Source organism: Chrysochloris asiatica, unplaced genomic scaffold (genome assembly GCF_000296735.1).
Source record: "Chrysochloris asiatica unplaced genomic scaffold, ChrAsi1.0 scaffold00021, whole genome shotgun sequence".
In the NCBI taxonomy this organism is placed as follows: domain Eukaryota; kingdom Metazoa; phylum Chordata; class Mammalia; order Afrosoricida; family Chrysochloridae; genus Chrysochloris; species Chrysochloris asiatica.
The window spans coordinates 5,403,520-5,421,178 of record NW_006408539.1 but is presented as its reverse complement, the minus strand read 5'-3'; the positions used below and the strand labels follow the sequence as shown (position 1 = coordinate 5,421,178).

Below are 17,659 nucleotides of genomic sequence, written 5' to 3'. Positions count from 1 at the left end.
GTAATATATATGCAAAAAATGTATATACATATATGTGTGTATATATACAAAATGTTTTATATGTAGATACATTGATAGATAGCCTACAAATATATAAAGGTTTGATTGAAAGCAGGACAACTGTTGTTGTATGGTTGTTGTGCTTAAGTGCCATTGAGACAGTTCTGGTTTATAGCGACCCTATATAGGGTTTCCAAGGAGCAGTTCAAATACACCATGGAGAGGATTGTAATCATTGAGGTGAAACAAAGTGTATGATTTGTTTAATGTAAGAGTGATGATCTACTCTGTAAAATATCACTGAATTCACCATAAAATATTAAGAAAAAGCCTGGTGATTACTCTACAAAATCAGGCAACTAAATTAAAACCCTAGGTGTTATAATGATTCCATTCAAAGACAGGTTGTTGTTGTTGTTGTAAAGTGACATCTAGTCAATTCCAACCCATAGCGAACCTGTAGAGGGTTTCCCAGGAGTAGCTGGTGAGCTTGAACTGCAGAACTTGCAGGTCAAATGGCTTTACAGTCTGGTGCATTATCCCACAGCGCCACACCAGGACTCCTCAAAGACATGTAGTAGCAGCTAACAATAGCAGCAACATACAGTATTTGTTGAGGAAAGATTCTCAGGAACAGAGATTCTCAAGTTAGGTGGTCTAAGTGAAGTTAACTCGTGTTTGTATCTTGGTCTATACACTTCCATACTGTAAGGATTGCAGCAAGTTTTAACCTCTGTGTCTCAGTTTCCACATCTGAGAATTCAATTCAGAACATGGAACGTGAATACAAGAGTGATTGACTCATGGTAGTAATGTACCAGTGGCAGCAACAATGAGTTCAAACATAATGATGTGACAATGATCCGGGACTAGGCAGTGTTTCCTTCTGTTATGCACAGGGACATGATGAATCAGAGCTGAGTTGAGGACATCTAACAGCAACAACTGGCACTGTCGGATCAGCATTGTACTGCGAACCACAAGGTCTGCAGCTCAGACCCACCAGCTGCTCCTTGGAAACTCTAAACAGAGTCCGTATGGGTAGGAAATGACTCTATGGCACTTATCAACAACAACAAGGAGGAATACAGTAAATGTGAGTTGCTACACTATGTGAAGACAGTCTGTGGGTTCTGAATTCTAATACTAACCTCAAGGCTTGAGAAATTTAGATTTCAAAAGGAATAAATGACTAAGCTCATCATTTTATAATTACAGATACTAACAGAAGGTGTGGAGGACACCCAGTGCCACATAGGAGGGCAGCAGAAGGGATGTACCAAGGCCCTTATGGCACACACTGAGTGACTGAGGGGAAGTCAAGCATTTCCAGTCATTACTGCAATTCAGACGGAGTCATTTTCCATCCCCACTGGGAAGGCAGCTCACAGCAAGCCTTCTTCTAGATCTATAAACTGCCTACGGATGCATGCTTCTTCTTCAGGTTTTGTACCTCAGATCACCCCTCTGCCAAGCAATGGAAAGTTACAGACTTTTGTGAGTGCTGGAAGCAAACATTTTCTTCATGATTCATCTCAGAAATGACATTCATCATTTCACAACGATCCCTGCCTTCATTAACTACTGTATTATTGTCATAGCACCTACTCTTTTACCACAATGGGCAGCTGGGTAATACATATGAAATTGTAAATGTTTGTGATTGTATTAAAAACACTGAGTTTTGCACATACAGACCTATCAAAGTGGAAAACAACATTTTGATGTCAAATGGAAGATCAGAATGCAAAAATAAATAAATCTTTAATCCAATAATCCCTTTCAAGATGTGGTTATATTTTGTAGTTACCCACAAAATGAATGGCTTTTTCTAACATGCTTCTCTGAGAATTTCTAAAATATTTAAGCTGATTTTAGAAAAATAAAGAGCCAAATGTACCATAAACAGAGTAGCAGTTAATAGTGGGAAGACTAGACTTTAGGAGACAGAAAGAGACTTGTTTGGGTTCCAACTCCACACACAATTTAGGCAAAACATTGACCTGCTTTTTGTACCAGAAGAACCAGGAAGATAGGAGAGGATGAAAGAAACAGCATTCCTTATTGTTTTCTTTTGCCCCTAGCTCTTCATTGTGAATCGGGTGCAAGTTTCTAGTGTAGATCAGTTTTGTACACAATGATTCACACTCATTTTGTTTCATGTCATTGATTACAGTCCCCACAATTAATTCTCACATGTTTTATTTCCTCCCTTTGTTTCCCATTTTCCTGCTTCCCTCTATCTTAACTCTCCTGACCTTTGTCCTGTGATAAAAGCTGCCCTATTTGTTCTCAAATGGTTGATTGTTCTAATGTATGTATACCTCACTAGTTTTATTGTTCCACTCACAGACCTGTCTGGGGTCTTGGTATGATGCTGTAGGATAAGAACTGGACTGCTAACCACAAGGTTAGTCGTTTGAATCTACCATACATTTCTTGGAAATCCTGTACAGGGTCACTATGAGTCAGAACTCACTGGCAGGTACTTAACAACAACAACAACATATCTGTTTATTGTTTGACTGAAAATTAAGCCATGTGGATGCATTCAGTTGCTTTTGAAGGGGGAATGTGAATTCCCTTTGTGTTTCCTGAGACTAAAGAAAACCTGTCAGGATCATACTCAGTGCAGTAGCTCCCCATTCACAGACTGTGAGCTCTTTTCTTACTTCTTTAGAAATTCAATGCCAAATGTGTATGTGTTTATGTGGTTGTATAGGTATAAAAGCAACATATATGAGATGGACACATATGTGATTAAAAATGGATTTGAAAGATGGTTGTCTGGGTTTGCATCATGGCCTTTTCACTTGTTAACTGTGTGACTAGAGACAAATCATTTAAACTTTCTGAGCTCCAGCTTCTTCAGAGATAAAGTGGAGACAATGATAACCCTCTCTCATAGTATCACCACGAGGATTAAAAGATTCAATACATGCAAAGCTCTTAGAGCAGGGTTGGGAAGTATTTAATAAGGATTAGTTTTACCATTGTACACACCTACACAGACACAGAAAAATTGACAGGGTTTTAATCAAAATACAGAAAATAAAAATGGAAAATATCTAAAGCAAAGTGTTTCTATGCCCTCTGCACCCAAGTCACATAGCCTATGCAATTTCCCTACCCATCTTGCTCTCCAAAAACCAAAGAACTCTGTATAATCTCCTAGTTTTTGCTAAGCTTAATGTCCATTTTGTGCCTGGAAAAGGTTAGAGGAATAATTAGAACATGGAACAGTAAGAAGGAGCGAGCCCTAGAGGCACAGTGGGTTAGGCTTTGGGCTGCTAGCTACAAGATTGAGGGTTCAAATCCACCAGCTGCTCTGCAGGAGAAAGAAAAGGCTGTCTGCTGCCATAAAGATTTACAGTCTCAAAAACCCTTAGGAGAAGTTCGTCTCTGTCTTATAGGGTTACTATGGGTTGGAATCAGTTTCATGGCAGTGGGTTTGGTTTTTGGTTTGGGGAGCAGAAGAGCAGAGGGGTGGAAGACAGGGGGATTAAAAAGAGGTTGGGATCAGAGAGTTGGGAAAATGTTAGATAAAAGCAATATACTATTACATAAAAGGATAGAGCTGCTATTGTTAAGTAACATAAAGTCGGTTTCGAGTCGTTGTGACACTGTACAGAGTTTCTGGAGCTTCAAATCTTTGTGTGAGCAGAAAGCATCACCTTTCTTCTGCTCCTGTGCCATGGACCATGTGTGTGAACAACCAACCTTGTGGATCACAGTCCAGTAGTTATCCTATGGAGTCACCGAGATCCTTAAAGGGATAGTTAGGTGTAAATTGTCATTTTCATACTATTGCTGTGCACTGCAGAATAATGCACTGGACTGAAAGGTCAGTTTGAATCTCAAGACTGGCGGCTCAAACCTACCAGCTGCTCATTGGAAACCCTCTACAGAGTCGCTATGAGTTGGAATCTACTCCAAGGCACTCAACAACAACAACAAATTAATGTTATTTAGAGGAAAATTATCTCTCCAAATCATAACTAACTCACATGTAACTGTTATTTTGTTTTCACCTTTGTGCTTCTCACAGCAGATCTTGGATTCCAAGAAAAATCCTTTGAGACAAGAGTCTACAGAGATTGCTAGGTGCTGTGGAGTCAGTGCTGACTCCTAATGACCCCGGGTACATCAGAAAGGAGCACTGCCCAGTCTTGCATCATCCTCATAGTCATTGCTGCAGCCACCGTGTCAATCCGTCTACTAAAGGGTCTTCCTCTGTTGCATTGACCCTCTACTTTCTCAGTCATGATGTCCTTCTTCCTTCTGATACTTTTCAGAAACATTCAAGCTAGTCTCTAATCTTCTCACAAATTCCATCTCTTGCATCTCTATTCGTGATTCATCTTTGCAATGTTAACTCTGATTCAAGGTACCAAAATTTCTCCCAGCAGAAATTTTCTCTCAGCAGAAAATTCAGGCACTGTCATGAATGTAACAGTGGGATCGTTTTGCCATAGCAAGGGTGCAGAACAGTCTTATCATGGACACTACAGGCTTATGTGACTGATACTCTATGTGCCGGCAGAAGGAGTATTCAAAACAGCATTTCCCTATCACTGTCATCAATATTAGCAAGGTGTTTGATCTGGGTTATTTTCTCATGCACTCAACTATCAAATCAGAACACAGATTTTGTTTGTAGCTAGTAACTTTTATGTTTTCTTTGTAAGAGTTTAAAGATCTATGGATAACTTCTAAATCATATGTGCTCAGCACCCCCACCAACCATTGATTTTACAAGTGGTTTTGGTTTGATTTAAAATTTGAAGCTTCTCAACTTGAAAAACAATATCCACTTATGATTAAATAAAACACTCAGTAGCATAATATACGATGAACTCTTCCAGTGCAATATTAGATAACAGAAAATAATCATTTTCCAAATATATTAATAGACTCAGGCACTGGTAATAATTCTTGGGAATCCCTTGTGTTCCTGGTAGTTGATCTGATTCTGTGGTAGATACGAAAATTAGAAGTGTAGATAAAAATCTATGGATATTGAGTAGTTAGGAGTATAAAATCATTTCTTCATGTATATATTTCTATTGCATAAAACTAACAATTACCTGGGCTTCTTTTGGTACTTAAAATAGTACTAAACAAAACGGTTAACTAAAAAAAGCACACCAAAAACAAATGGAACCCAGAGGCAAGTAGGAATCCATTTATGAGAAACTTAGCATTTGTCAAAAGTTAGAAGTATCATATTTGTAAAGACTGTTTTTCTCTAGTCCGAGTCTCTTGAGATATGAAACTTGAAAATTAGTTCTTTAGCAGCAGGATGCCCAAACCAGGGGGCAAACTACAACAGCTGTAGACTCTGAGTCAGCACATACTGAAGACAATGACCCTCCCTATTAATAGTGTTTCCCATCCCCATCATTATTAAAATGCAACATCCTGAACAACAACAGAAGTTAGTTCTGTGACCTTAGGACGCCCAATCCAGGGGGCAGGCGAACTACAGAAGCTGTTGACTCTGAATTAACAAATACTGAGGACAATGATGGTACCAGCTACTAGCATTTCCCGTCCCCATAGCTTATCAAATATAACATCTGAACAATCACAAAAGTTAGTTCTGACAGAAGGGTGCCCAAACCAGGGGACAAACTACAACAGCTGTAGACTCTAAATTAACAGATACTGAGGACAATAATGGTACCAGTTACTGGTATTTCATATTCTATCATTATTAAAATATAGTAACCCGAATAACAATATAAGACCCTCAGACTGTTCTTATCTACTAGTTTTCCTAGTCTAAAGATAATTTAATCTTAATTTACCAAGTAATCTACATCATATCAATTAATGTATGGCATGTCAATTAGCCTATAGTATAATCATGGTGATAACCAAATCCAGATCAACTAGGAAAATTGATGGAAAGCTCCTTCATCTCCAATTATGAATTACAAAATTACATCTATGTAAAACTACTGTTTTTCTATGTACATCAGTTTTTGTTAAAAAAGGATGGTAGAAGAATAAACTATTCGGATTGCATCTGTGTCACACAATAAAAAGCTTTGGGTTTCAAGATAAACAATGGTCATACCCTAAAAAACATGGACCCAACTTTGTTTTTATTTACTAAAAGCAGCTCATTGCAGAGGAAAAGCACACATGATTTATGGGTTTTCTCTGTTGAGCTACCGAACTTTAATCCATAGCTCACGAAAGGGTGCAAGAGCAGCTTGAAAATTATGCTGAGCTTAATTATACTTAATGTGAATTATTCAGAAGTGCAGACAGAGACTAAAAATTTATTTCATACGAAGAAGCTTGACATTTTAATTGGTCCTTCAGAATAGAGACAAAACAATTTCCTCTCAAGAAAATTTACATCTTCCCTATCAGAGCCTCAGTCTCAGCCAAGCAGAACTTCATTAACAAGATTAATTATCACGCCAGTGTCTGCTTCATCAGGTGTATGGCCCAGGTGAAAAGAGGAATACAAAATAATGACTGACAGGTCTAACAGATAGGAGGGATTCAAATGGGGGGAGGGATAGACAAATTGAGTCACTGTACCTTGGTCATTAGCCATTTTGTCAGGGTGTTCCACTGTGGGGGAAAAAGAAACAATGTTATTTTACTTTCACAATTTCCAGCAAGGAAGCTGACATATCGAATCAACAGTTTCATTAGCAAGTTTTCATACCAAGGTCAATGCCCTATTGAAATAAAATTGATTAACAATCAAGTCTTATTAACTATTTCTATTACAGAAGAAGTTGGGGGAACAAAATTGAAGATACTGTCTTTGTTTTACAAAGGCATTCCAAAATGTGTGTTATTTATTACATCCCTTTAAGCATAAAGTCAGAATGATCATTATGCAAAAATGTAAGCAATCAGCAGGCGATTATCACTCATTTATTGTAAGTGTGTTACAGAGTCTGTTTCATTGTATTTGAGGGTTTTTTTTCAACAAGAGAACTTAGTGGATTTTCACATGAATAAGGTAAAATAATAGAATATCCTAAGTATTAAACAACAACAAAACAAACTCACTGTCATGGAGCCAATTCTGACTCACAATTCTGACCCTGTGTAGGGTTTTCCAATGAGCAGTCGAGTGCTTATCCTACAGCGACATCAGGGTTCCTCATATTATGTTGTTGTTGTTGTTAGGTGCTATAGAGTCAATTATGACTCATCGAGACACTGTATAGGGTTTCTGGAGAGCAGTTGGTAGTTTGCAGTCTTTATACAGCAATGCCAGACCAGGTGATTTTTTTCTTAACCAAATGTAACTAGGTTGTTGTTGTTGTTAAGTGACATCAAGTAGGTTCTGACTCATAGTGACCCTGTACAGGGTTTTTGAGGCTGTAACTAAATAGGAGGTACATTTGTAGTATAATTGCTTTTCTAGAAATTGTGACATTTTTATTAATGCAGATTTTTGTGGAAATCATGTTATATGTTAAGCCTCTCTTGATTGAATTATTTCTATTGTACTTTACAGGAAAAGGTCTTGAAGCAGTAAGCTATTTTGTTAAGTTGCAGATTCAGACTCAGTGTATATGAGCAGAAATGTGAATTCTCAGCAAGGGACTGACACAGAACGAACCCATTTGAAACCCTGCTTTGAAGGATGCCTGATTAAGTCCTGGACTGTTAACTGAAAGGATGATTTTTCAAAACCTCTGGTCACTCTGGGAGAGAAAGATGTAGTCGTCTGCTTTCCTAGTTAGGTGCTGTGAAGTCAGTTCCAACTCACAGTGACCCTACGCACAACAGAATGAACACACTGCCTGGTCCTTCACCAACCTCACAATTTTTGTTACACGTTAAGCTATTGCTGCTGCCACAGTGCCACTCCATCTCATTGGGGCATCTTCTTCTTTTTTGCTGACCCTCTTCTTTACCAAACACAACATCCTTTTCCAGGGACTGGTCCCTCTTGATAATATGTCCAAAGTATGAGAGACAAATTCTGGCTTTCCTGGCTTCTAAGGAACGTTCTAGCTGTAATTCTTCCAACACATACTTCTTTGTTCTTCTGCCAGTCCTAAAGATTGCAGTCTTGTAAACCCTATAAGGCAGTTCTATTAGCATGATGGTTACCAGTGGGCTGCCCATCTCAAGGTCAGCAGTTCGAAACTACCAGCAGTTCCACGGGAGAAAGATGAGGCTTTCTGTTCCTGTAAAGATTTACAGCCTTGGAAATCATGTGCAGGGTCACTATTAGTTGGAACCGACTCCACGATACTTAACAACAACAACAACAACTCTGCCCTATAAAGAGCTCTGGTAGTGTGGTAGTTACAAGTCAGGCTGCTAACCTCAAGTTAGCAGTTTGAAACAATCAGCCATTCTGCAGGAGAAAGACGAGGCTTTCTGCTCCGGTAAATATTTACCGCCTTAGGAACTAAATGCAGAGTCTTTACAAGTTGGAGCCAACTCCACGGCAAACCACCACAACCACCACTGTGCCCTATGGGGTCACTGTGACTTGGAATTGACTCTGACAATGTTTTTGTTTTGTTTTGTTTTACTGTCCTTGAGCTTTGAATCTGCAAGACACATTTGTTAATTGGACTAAAACTTGAAAGTTAGGCTGTTATACTTTCAGGCTTACTTCTTGTAGATATTCTAGGTAAGTCCACATAGAAAAATGTAGTCCACATAGAAAAATGTAACAGCGTACCTAGGAACAACGCTTTCAAAAAATCCATTTGCTCATTATGCCTAGCCATGTCTATTATTACATAGCAAGCACATCATTACTATTAACAAATTAACAAAGAAAATGTCCAACAAGTAGTTGTTGTTGTTAGGTGTCATTGAGTCAGTACCGACCCATAGCGATCTTATGCACAACAGAACGAAACACTGCCCGATCCTGGGCCAACCTCACTACTGTTGCCAAGCTTGAGTCCATAGACACTGCCACTTGGCCAATCTATCTTGTTGGCAGTCTTCCTCTTTTTGTCTGACCCTCCACCTTACCAAACATGATACCCTTCTCCAACGACTGGTCCCTCCTGACAATATGTCCGAAGTATGAGAGACCAAGTTTCTCACACTACAACAAGTAGTAGTCCTCTATTTTTAAACAAGGAGCATAAATCATTGCCAAGTAAGAATGTCCAGAATGAAAATATTTAAATAATGATGTGGTTAACAAATGTCCCTTTCAGATGAAGAGGACTATGTCTGTTAACGCCATGTTGTTGGTGTTAGGTGCCATTGAGTTGGTACCAACGCTAAACGGCCTTCTGCAAAGCAGAATGAAACACTGCCTGGTCCTGTGCCAACCTCACAATCGGCGCTACCTTTGAGCCCATTGCTGCTGCTGCTGTGCAATCCATCTTGTTGGGGGTCCTTCCTCTTTTTCATTTCCCCTCTACTTTAACAAGCAGGAAACATTTCAAACCCTGGGATCAATTAGTATGTTTCATTTTAAACACATATATAGACAGTTTCTACGAAAAGGACAAACTAGTGGGCTTTTGAATTCTGAAATGCTCATTAGAAAAAGGTATATGTAAGTGTACTTATTATACCACGATTCTATAGATTTAAGCTTTGTAAACAGATATTCTTCATCTCTGAAACATTTGCAAACATTTTTAAGTCACCAAATTATCTAATCTAGTCTAATCTAATCATTAAATTAAAATTTTGTCCTTGATTTTTCTCTCCCCTTTTCCAAGCTACATTCTATTATGGTATAAGAGTTGGCAGGCAACCACATAAAATGTAGTTTATGGACAGGGACAATGTGTTTAGCTAAGGTCCTAATGAGATCATTGAGGATTGAACTGCTTCCCAGGTCTCTAGAAAGAAAGTATAAGGCATGAGATCTCATGATCAAACATGACTAGGAAGTTTAAATGTTGGGCAGTTACAATAGAAAACATTAGAGAAAGTATCCCGATCAGCATCTCATATTTCGGGGAGAACTGCTCAGATGATATCAAAAAGGGGAAGAAAGTCAACTCATCCCAGCTTCATTCTTCATTTTTCTCTTTGTCTTTAATCTGCACTGTCTATAGCCTAAGACATTTATTGTTGTTGTTATTGTTAAGTGCCTTCTAGGAGAGGTTGATGGATTTGAAGCGCTAACCTTGTGGTTAGCAGTCCAGTGCTTATCCCGTAGTACCACATCTGTAGCCAGTGATAAATAACTAGACACAATAGTGGATAACCTCAGCCTCATTCTTGTTTGGATTTGTTTTTTGTTAGAAAAATTGGACTGTATATAACTTGAGAAGTGCTGCATATCTACCGAAAGGCTATCCACTAAAGAGTATTTCTAAACAGTTATATTATATTAGAAATGAATGGGGGTTCTTGCAATTTGTTAAGACATCATGTGTGAGAATTTGCTCACAAATTAATATGAAGATGAAACCTTCTTGGTATTCTATTATTAAGCTTTCAGTGCTCTGTCCTAGGAGGAGGGATATGTGCATTTCAGAAAGATAAGTAAGAGCTGCCACAGGATCTTGCACTAGGGAAGTTTGCATTTTTGGTGTAGGAGATGACTCCCTCCCTCCACAGGGATCTCTGGGGTCTACTCTACCAGGAATATGCTTTCTCCCTATTATTGGATAGGTCAACATAGACAACTCTACTTTATGGGGGGAACAACCTGTGAGTAGACAGAGAGACATATCTCACACGTCTTCCCATGGGAACCTCATTCAAGCCTGAGCAGATTTTGGTGAGGGAGGTGGGTATTTAGAGTCTCACCTTGTCACAGAATGAAGCCCAAAATTCTCTTCATTAATATTGCCAAGAAAGAATGAGACATTTCAACATATATGTATGTACATCACTGTATAGTACTATAATCCCTTACTAAGTATTTTGTTGTTGTTAAGTGCTGGCAAGTCAGTTCTGACCCATAGCAGCCCTGTACTAGGTTTCCATGGAGCAGCTGATGAGCTTGAACTGTCAATCTTGCGATTCACACTGACCTTGCAGTCCAGCACATTAGCCCACAGCTCCACACCAGGACTCCTGTTTGTGTATAAACATCCTTATAATTAACCAGTGACTACTGGTTAAATTTCATATCCCTCTCTGGCTCATAGCTAATATCAAAAGACAAAACATTTGTAAATAATGCTGTCTGCCATCTTTGCAAAGGCTGCATGTGAAAGAAAGTAGCTTGTGGACACTTGCCTGTGGCATGATTTGTAATGAAATACTTGTCTATTTCCCAATAGGCACAACTGAGAAGCCTTTTTCTCTGTCAAGCACAGTTTATGTTCTGATCCACTGGAGGTCTCATGGAGTCTCGGTGTGGTGCTATAGGATAAGCACTGGATTGCAAGATTGGTTTGAACCCCAAAGTCGGTTGTTCAAGACTCACCAGACATTCCTCAGAAGCCCTATAGCTATGAGTCTGAACTGACTTGACAGCATTTAGAAACAACAAGACGACTTACGTTTTGAAACACCTCTGGGAATTAAAAAAAACCTTAAGAAGTCAGAGGACAATCACATGATTTATGTCTATATGTAAACTTTGTTCACTGTAGCTTCTATCTTTTAGGATGAGTAATTTACTTGTTTATGTAAATTTGTTTGCTATGGTAAGTAGCATGTAAGATGCATGTCTAACAATGTTGATTATTAATAACAATAGGAAATCAGTATTTCTGCATAATTTTTAATGCATTCAGGACATCAAGAACTGATTATATCATAAGACCAAGGCTTGCTAAAACAAAATCCAATTGACTATTTTGACATATAACACACTTAGAGTAGAAGATTCTGATCATTCAAATGAGAATATTACAAAGAACTCTGTGGACTATTACGATGTATAACAAATTCCTGAAAGTGCCTTCGCTTTTCCAAATAAATTCTCAGATGAATTTAGGGCATTTAGGACAAATAGTACCCAAAGAGATATTGAGTCCATTAAATAATTGACAGTGTAGTTATCAACCTGGACCTGGAAATCCTGCGATAACTCATCACTCTGTTACTTAATACATTTGGAAGACGTGAGTCATCTTAAAACCTCCCTGAGATCTTAGTTGGCACACGTTGTGAGCATGAAATGAATCTGGCACTCGTCTATAGATAAAGATGATGCATTTGCAAAACATCACTTACGCTTCATGCTCTCACAAAGTTCCCTTTCAGTTGCTCATTTGGAGTGAAACCTGATTTAGACATGAAATCCTCAAAACCTAAATAGATAGAGGCTAACTAGTTCATTTCCTTCCAACACTTTCCCCAACGTCTACTCTGTCACTGAGAACAGTTAATGTGTCTTATGCTGAATGCTTGTTTGTGTGTTCTGGCAGACTTTCAGATTATCAAACCGGAAAGGCCAAACCCACTGTTGTTGAATTGATTCTGATTTTTCAGAATATCTTACTCATCAGAATTCAAAAGTCCACTGTTTATTAGGGCACTTTTTCTAGGAGAGTTGAGAAATAGACTACAGAGTCATTCTGAGACTTTTCCCTTAGGATATCAAGGAATAGGATAAAAATGTCAGTTATCTATGTGTTTCTAATTTCTTAGTGGTATGCCTTTTAAGGAGCTCTGGTAGCATAGTGGTTACGAATCGGGCTGCAAACCACAAGGTCAGCAGTTCGAAACTACCAGCTGTTCCATGGGAGAAAGATGAGGCTTTCTGCTCCGGTAAAGATTTACAGCCTCGGAAACCCTGAACAGGATCGCTATGATTCGGGACCGACTCCACGGCACATAACAACAACAATACCTTCATTTATCCTGATATATAAGCATAATCTATAAATAATACCATATAAATATGAAGTCAGAGTTAAGAATCAAGTTCTTCTTCACAGCAATACGCATCATTGTGCCATAAGTATGTATTTTTAAATACCAGCTATAGACCATTCAAATTATTTAAAAACTCTAAAGCCTAGAGACTTCTGAAACTATTTGTCCTCCAGAAAATTAATACTGTGCTCTGAAATAGTAATCACGATTCTTCGGCCTTAGTATTTTTATTGATCATATAGCTAACCTTAAGTTGAGTAGCTATTTTTCTCCTTTTGAGCTTGTGCAATTTTCTCCTAGTAATCATACTGGTAGCGTAGTGGTTATGAACCGGGGTGCCAACCTCAAGGTCAGTAGTTCGAAACTACCAGCGGTTCCGCGGGAGAAAGATGAGGCGTTCTGCTCCCGTAAAGACTTACAGCCTTGGAATCACTGTGCAGGGTCACTATGAGTCGGCGCCGACTCCACGGTACTTAACAACAACAACAATCATACTTTAAGTTTTTATTTCATCGTTCCTAACCTGTATCTTTAAAATAAACACCTTAATTTTGTTTTAAATATTCTGTCTTGACAAATCAATATTTCTTTTAATATATAATGACAATTGTTCTTGATTTCAATACTTCTTAATTTTTATTACTTTACATAAAATGGATGAAGGGTTTAACTATATTTTGAGTGGAACCAATATACAAGAAATCGATACAACATTCCAAAAGGATTGCAAATGGAAAAAAAAAAGTCAGATTAAATGTCTGCTTTGTGCTGATGGCAGAAAATGTGACAGCACAGATCTTTCTTTGGCATGTTAGATTTGAGTATAAAACAGTACATTTGAAATTTACTTTGAATGTCCACTGCAGCCAACAGAGATGGCATAGGGTAGACTCTAACACAGACTCCAAAGCTGTTTTTAGCAATTGGGTTGGTGCTGTGGGAAAATGCGCTGGATTTCAAGGTTGGTTTGAACGTCAGGGTTGTCTGATCAAACTCACCAGACGCTCCTTGGAAACCCTATACGGATTCGCCACCCAACAGCACTTAACAACAACAACATAGGGAAAACAAGGCAATAAAAGGAAAAGATTCAAACCTTTCAGAGTTCGGAAGAGAATGGGATCGGACAGGGGTCCAACTCCTTTAGCATTCCGTGCTTGAATCCGGAAGTAATACATGGTGTCCAGGTTGAGATCCATGATTTGATGAGTCAGCCGGTCTCCACTGATGGTTTCCATAATCCAGTCATCAATTGGTACGTTCTTGTCCAAGGTATAAAACAAGATGTAAGCTGCATAAACAGATGAATGTGACTTCGTTTAGTGTACTGACTTGCAGGCTGTAATTCCGCTTCCAAACAGCCATGTTTCCCATTGTATGTTCCCAATTTATAAACTACAGCATTCAGTTTTGCATGTTATGGTTTGTTTTTCATATTGTAAGGATTAGATAAATAATATTTGAATGTAAGGAACTTGGAAATGAAATAGGCCATTAGAAATAACAAATATCTGCCACATTTAAAAATACAGTCTTTCTGCCAGCAATACATCCTGGTTACTGTTTTGTTCTAATGTATAAGCATGATGAAAAGTATATAACATAGATAACAAGTCTTTATAATTTTCATTGTAGTCGAATAATAAGTAATATTTATTTTGGCTTGTGCTAACTAATAAATATACAGTGAAAAATATAAAATGCCAGGCACATTTAAAGTGTTATAAAAATAAATGATCATATTTTATTATCATAATAATTCGGTATGGTTGGCAGGGGCCGTGTTTTCTCCTCCTTTTGCAGATGATGAAGCAAAGGAAATTACCCAAGGTGACCTAGCTGGCTGGTAAAAGGGCTAGGATGATATCCTCTACTGCCATACTCAAAATCCCATATTTTCCCTAGTCCAGCTCATCTTGTTGTTTCAAATGTCATCGAGTCAGTTTCCGATTCATATAGACACTGTATAGGGTTTCTGAGGAGCAACTGGTGGGTTTGAACTGCCAATTTTGTGTTTAGCAGTCCAGTGCTAATCCCACAGAGCCACACCAGGAGTCCATCTCAACTAGGCAAATGAAATTTCTGAGTAACTGTAGGTGATCTTGCTACTTTCTCACATTCTAATAACCCATGATTTGATAGAGCCATTTATCCTCTGGGCTCAAGGATTTGTCACTTGAAATGCTAAAGATGGATTCAGTAGTGACTGGCTATTATGCACCAAAACAAAGCCAGGTATCCCTGTACAAAGTTTATATTCTAACATTATACTTAGCCAATTTATGAGCTAGCTTTAATTCATAAAGCATTAATTCATAGATTTTAGATTACATTGTCAGATGGCACTATGGATGTTCCTTTACGGCTTGAAGATGAGCTTCTCTGTGAAGTAACAAATGCATGTTGTTTGAAGTCACTAAGTTGGTGGTGAATGTTGTCATTATTCAGGCAATTGAAATCCAATATTGTTGTTGTTGTCTTGTGCCGTGGAGTCGGTTCTGACTCATAGAGACCCTGAACAGGATTTCTGAGGCTGTAAATCTTTATGAGAGCTGAAAGCCTCATCTTTCTCCCGTGGAACAGGTGGTAGTTTCGAACTGCTGACCCTGAGGTTTGCAGCTCGATTTATAACCACTACGCTACCAGAGCACCAATATAATAAGTAACCCCAAAAATCTAAACTTCATGATTCCTGTTATTAAGAAACCTGAGGTTAGGAATCACTACCTTAGTTGAAACATGGGATTTGTGTGTATATATATTTATATGTTTGTTGTGGTTAAATACTGTTGAGTTGGTTCCAACTCATAACAATCCTGTATAGAGTTTCCAAGGAGCAGCTGGTAAGCTTGAACTGCCAATCTTGCAGTTCAAACAACTTTGCAGCACCAAACCAGGACTCCATGTGTGTGTGTGTGTGTGTGTGTGTGTGTGTGTGTTTTGGGGTGGTACTGACTGTAAGGCTAAGCTGCAAATCTTTATGGGAACAGAAAACCTCATCTTTCTCCAATGGAGCAGTTGGTGGATTTGATCTACTGATCTTGCAATTAACCTGTAACCCACTACACTACCAAGGCTTGTATCTGTCTTTTTCTCTCTCATATATATTTGAGACTATCCATTTGTTTTAGTTTTTAGGAAAAAGTATCATAGAAATGTTAACAGCTAAGATCCTCTGATGTGTTCATCACAGTGACATGTCCAGTAGTGGATTATTCCTCTGAGGAGGCGGCAAAGCTGGATAAAGCCAGGTTGTGTGATGGGAGTACCCACGGCTTAACCACTTCACCTTTCTTCTGTGCGGGGTCAGAGCTTCCCTGTGGAAGCTGCCTCCTGGGCTCTACTCCCAATGCTGGGAGTGCATTGGGAGTTCGGCTTAGCAACCAGCCCCACTCATGTGGAGCCTTCAGGCCCAGTTTATCTGACTTTGGGATGTCTTTAAACACACATACACATTTCTTTCAAATACCTTCTTCTTCCCTTCACACTCCACAGCCAGTTTGCGTTACAGAGCCTCAGGGTGCTTAGGAAGGAGCTGGGAACCCAGAAAAGATGTCTACTGGCTCAGTACTATCTGCTCCCACCCACAGAGGGGATAGCTATGAAGGATGCTGGTCCCACACAAGTATATGGAGACCTGATGGCACAGTGGTAAAGTGCTTACATACTAACCTAAAGGTTGGCGGTTTGAACCCACCAATCAACTTTGCTGGATGTAGATGAAGTAATCTACTTTCATAAAGATTGCAGCCTCAGAGACCCTATAGGGCAGTTCGACTCTGTCTAGAGGGTTACTATGATTTAGAATAGAATGCAACTGCTTGGTTTTTTTGGTTATATCTGTGTTGGAAGAAAATACAGACAGAAGGCTTCTTAGGAATGAGGATGGCCAGACATTGGCTCACATACTTTGGGCATGTAATCAGGAAGAATCAGTCTCTGGGCAAGGAATTCATGTTTGGTAAAGTAGAAGGTCAATGAAAAAGAGGAAAACCCTCAATGAGATGGATGGCCACAGTTGACTGCAAACACGGCCTCAGACATAGTGAAGATTGTGGCCGGATTGGGTAACGTTTTGCTCTGTTATACGTAGCGTTGCTATGAATTGGAACTGTCTCAATAATACCTCACAACAGCAGCAACAACAACACACACACAGTAAGCACCCATGGCAGCAGTAGTCAAGAAATCAAATGACCTCTTCCATTGGGTAAACCACATGCAAAAGACCCCTCTAAAGTGTTAGAAACCAAAGATGTCACTTTGAGGACTGAAGTGCACCTGTCTCATGTCATGGTATTGTCAGTTACCTCATAAAGATGTAGAAGCTGGACAATGAATTATGAAGCCTGATGAATAACCGATGCCTGTGCATGTTAGTGAAGGAGCTCTGGTAGCATAGTGGTTACGAATCGGGCTGCTCACCTCAAGGTCAGCAGTTTGAAACTACCAGTTGTTCCGCTGGAGAAAGATGAGGTATTCTGCTCCCATAAATAGTTACAGCCTTGGAAACCCTGTACAGGGTTGTTACAAGTCAGGACAGACTCTATGGCACATCACCACCACCACTATGCATGTTAGTGATGAATATTAAAAATACCATGACTACCAGAAGAATGACAAAATCTATCTTGGAAGAAGTACAGCCAGGATGTTCCTTGGAAGCAAGTATGCCAAAAGTTAATCTCATGTACATTGGGCATGCAATCAAGACGGAATGGTTCCTTGAGAAGGACATCATGCTTGGTAAGGTAGAGGGTCGGTGCAGAATAGGAGGAATGTCAATGAATTGAACTGACATAGTGGTGTTGTATATATGAGGTCACTATGGATCAGCACCTAAAACTATATTGGTTTTCAAACCCAGTGACTCAATGGCACTTAACAACATTTAATACGAATA

At 39.0% G+C, this 17,659-nt stretch overlaps 1 protein-coding gene across 1 annotated transcript in view; it reads right to left on the bottom strand.

Annotated features, from left to right (window-relative positions):
* The window catches only part of DCC (deleted in colorectal carcinoma), a 1,585,944-nt gene that overhangs the window by 172,229 nt on the left and 1,396,056 nt on the right, over positions 1 to 17,659 (bottom strand). The window contains exons 20-21 of the mRNA XM_006837499.1: positions 13,853 to 14,047; positions 6,559 to 6,591 (exon numbers count right to left, since the gene is read on the bottom strand). Coding sequence (XP_006837562.1) covers positions 6,559 to 6,591; positions 13,853 to 14,047 — 228 coding nt within the window. The remainder of the gene's footprint in view (positions 1 to 6,558; positions 6,592 to 13,852; positions 14,048 to 17,659) is intronic.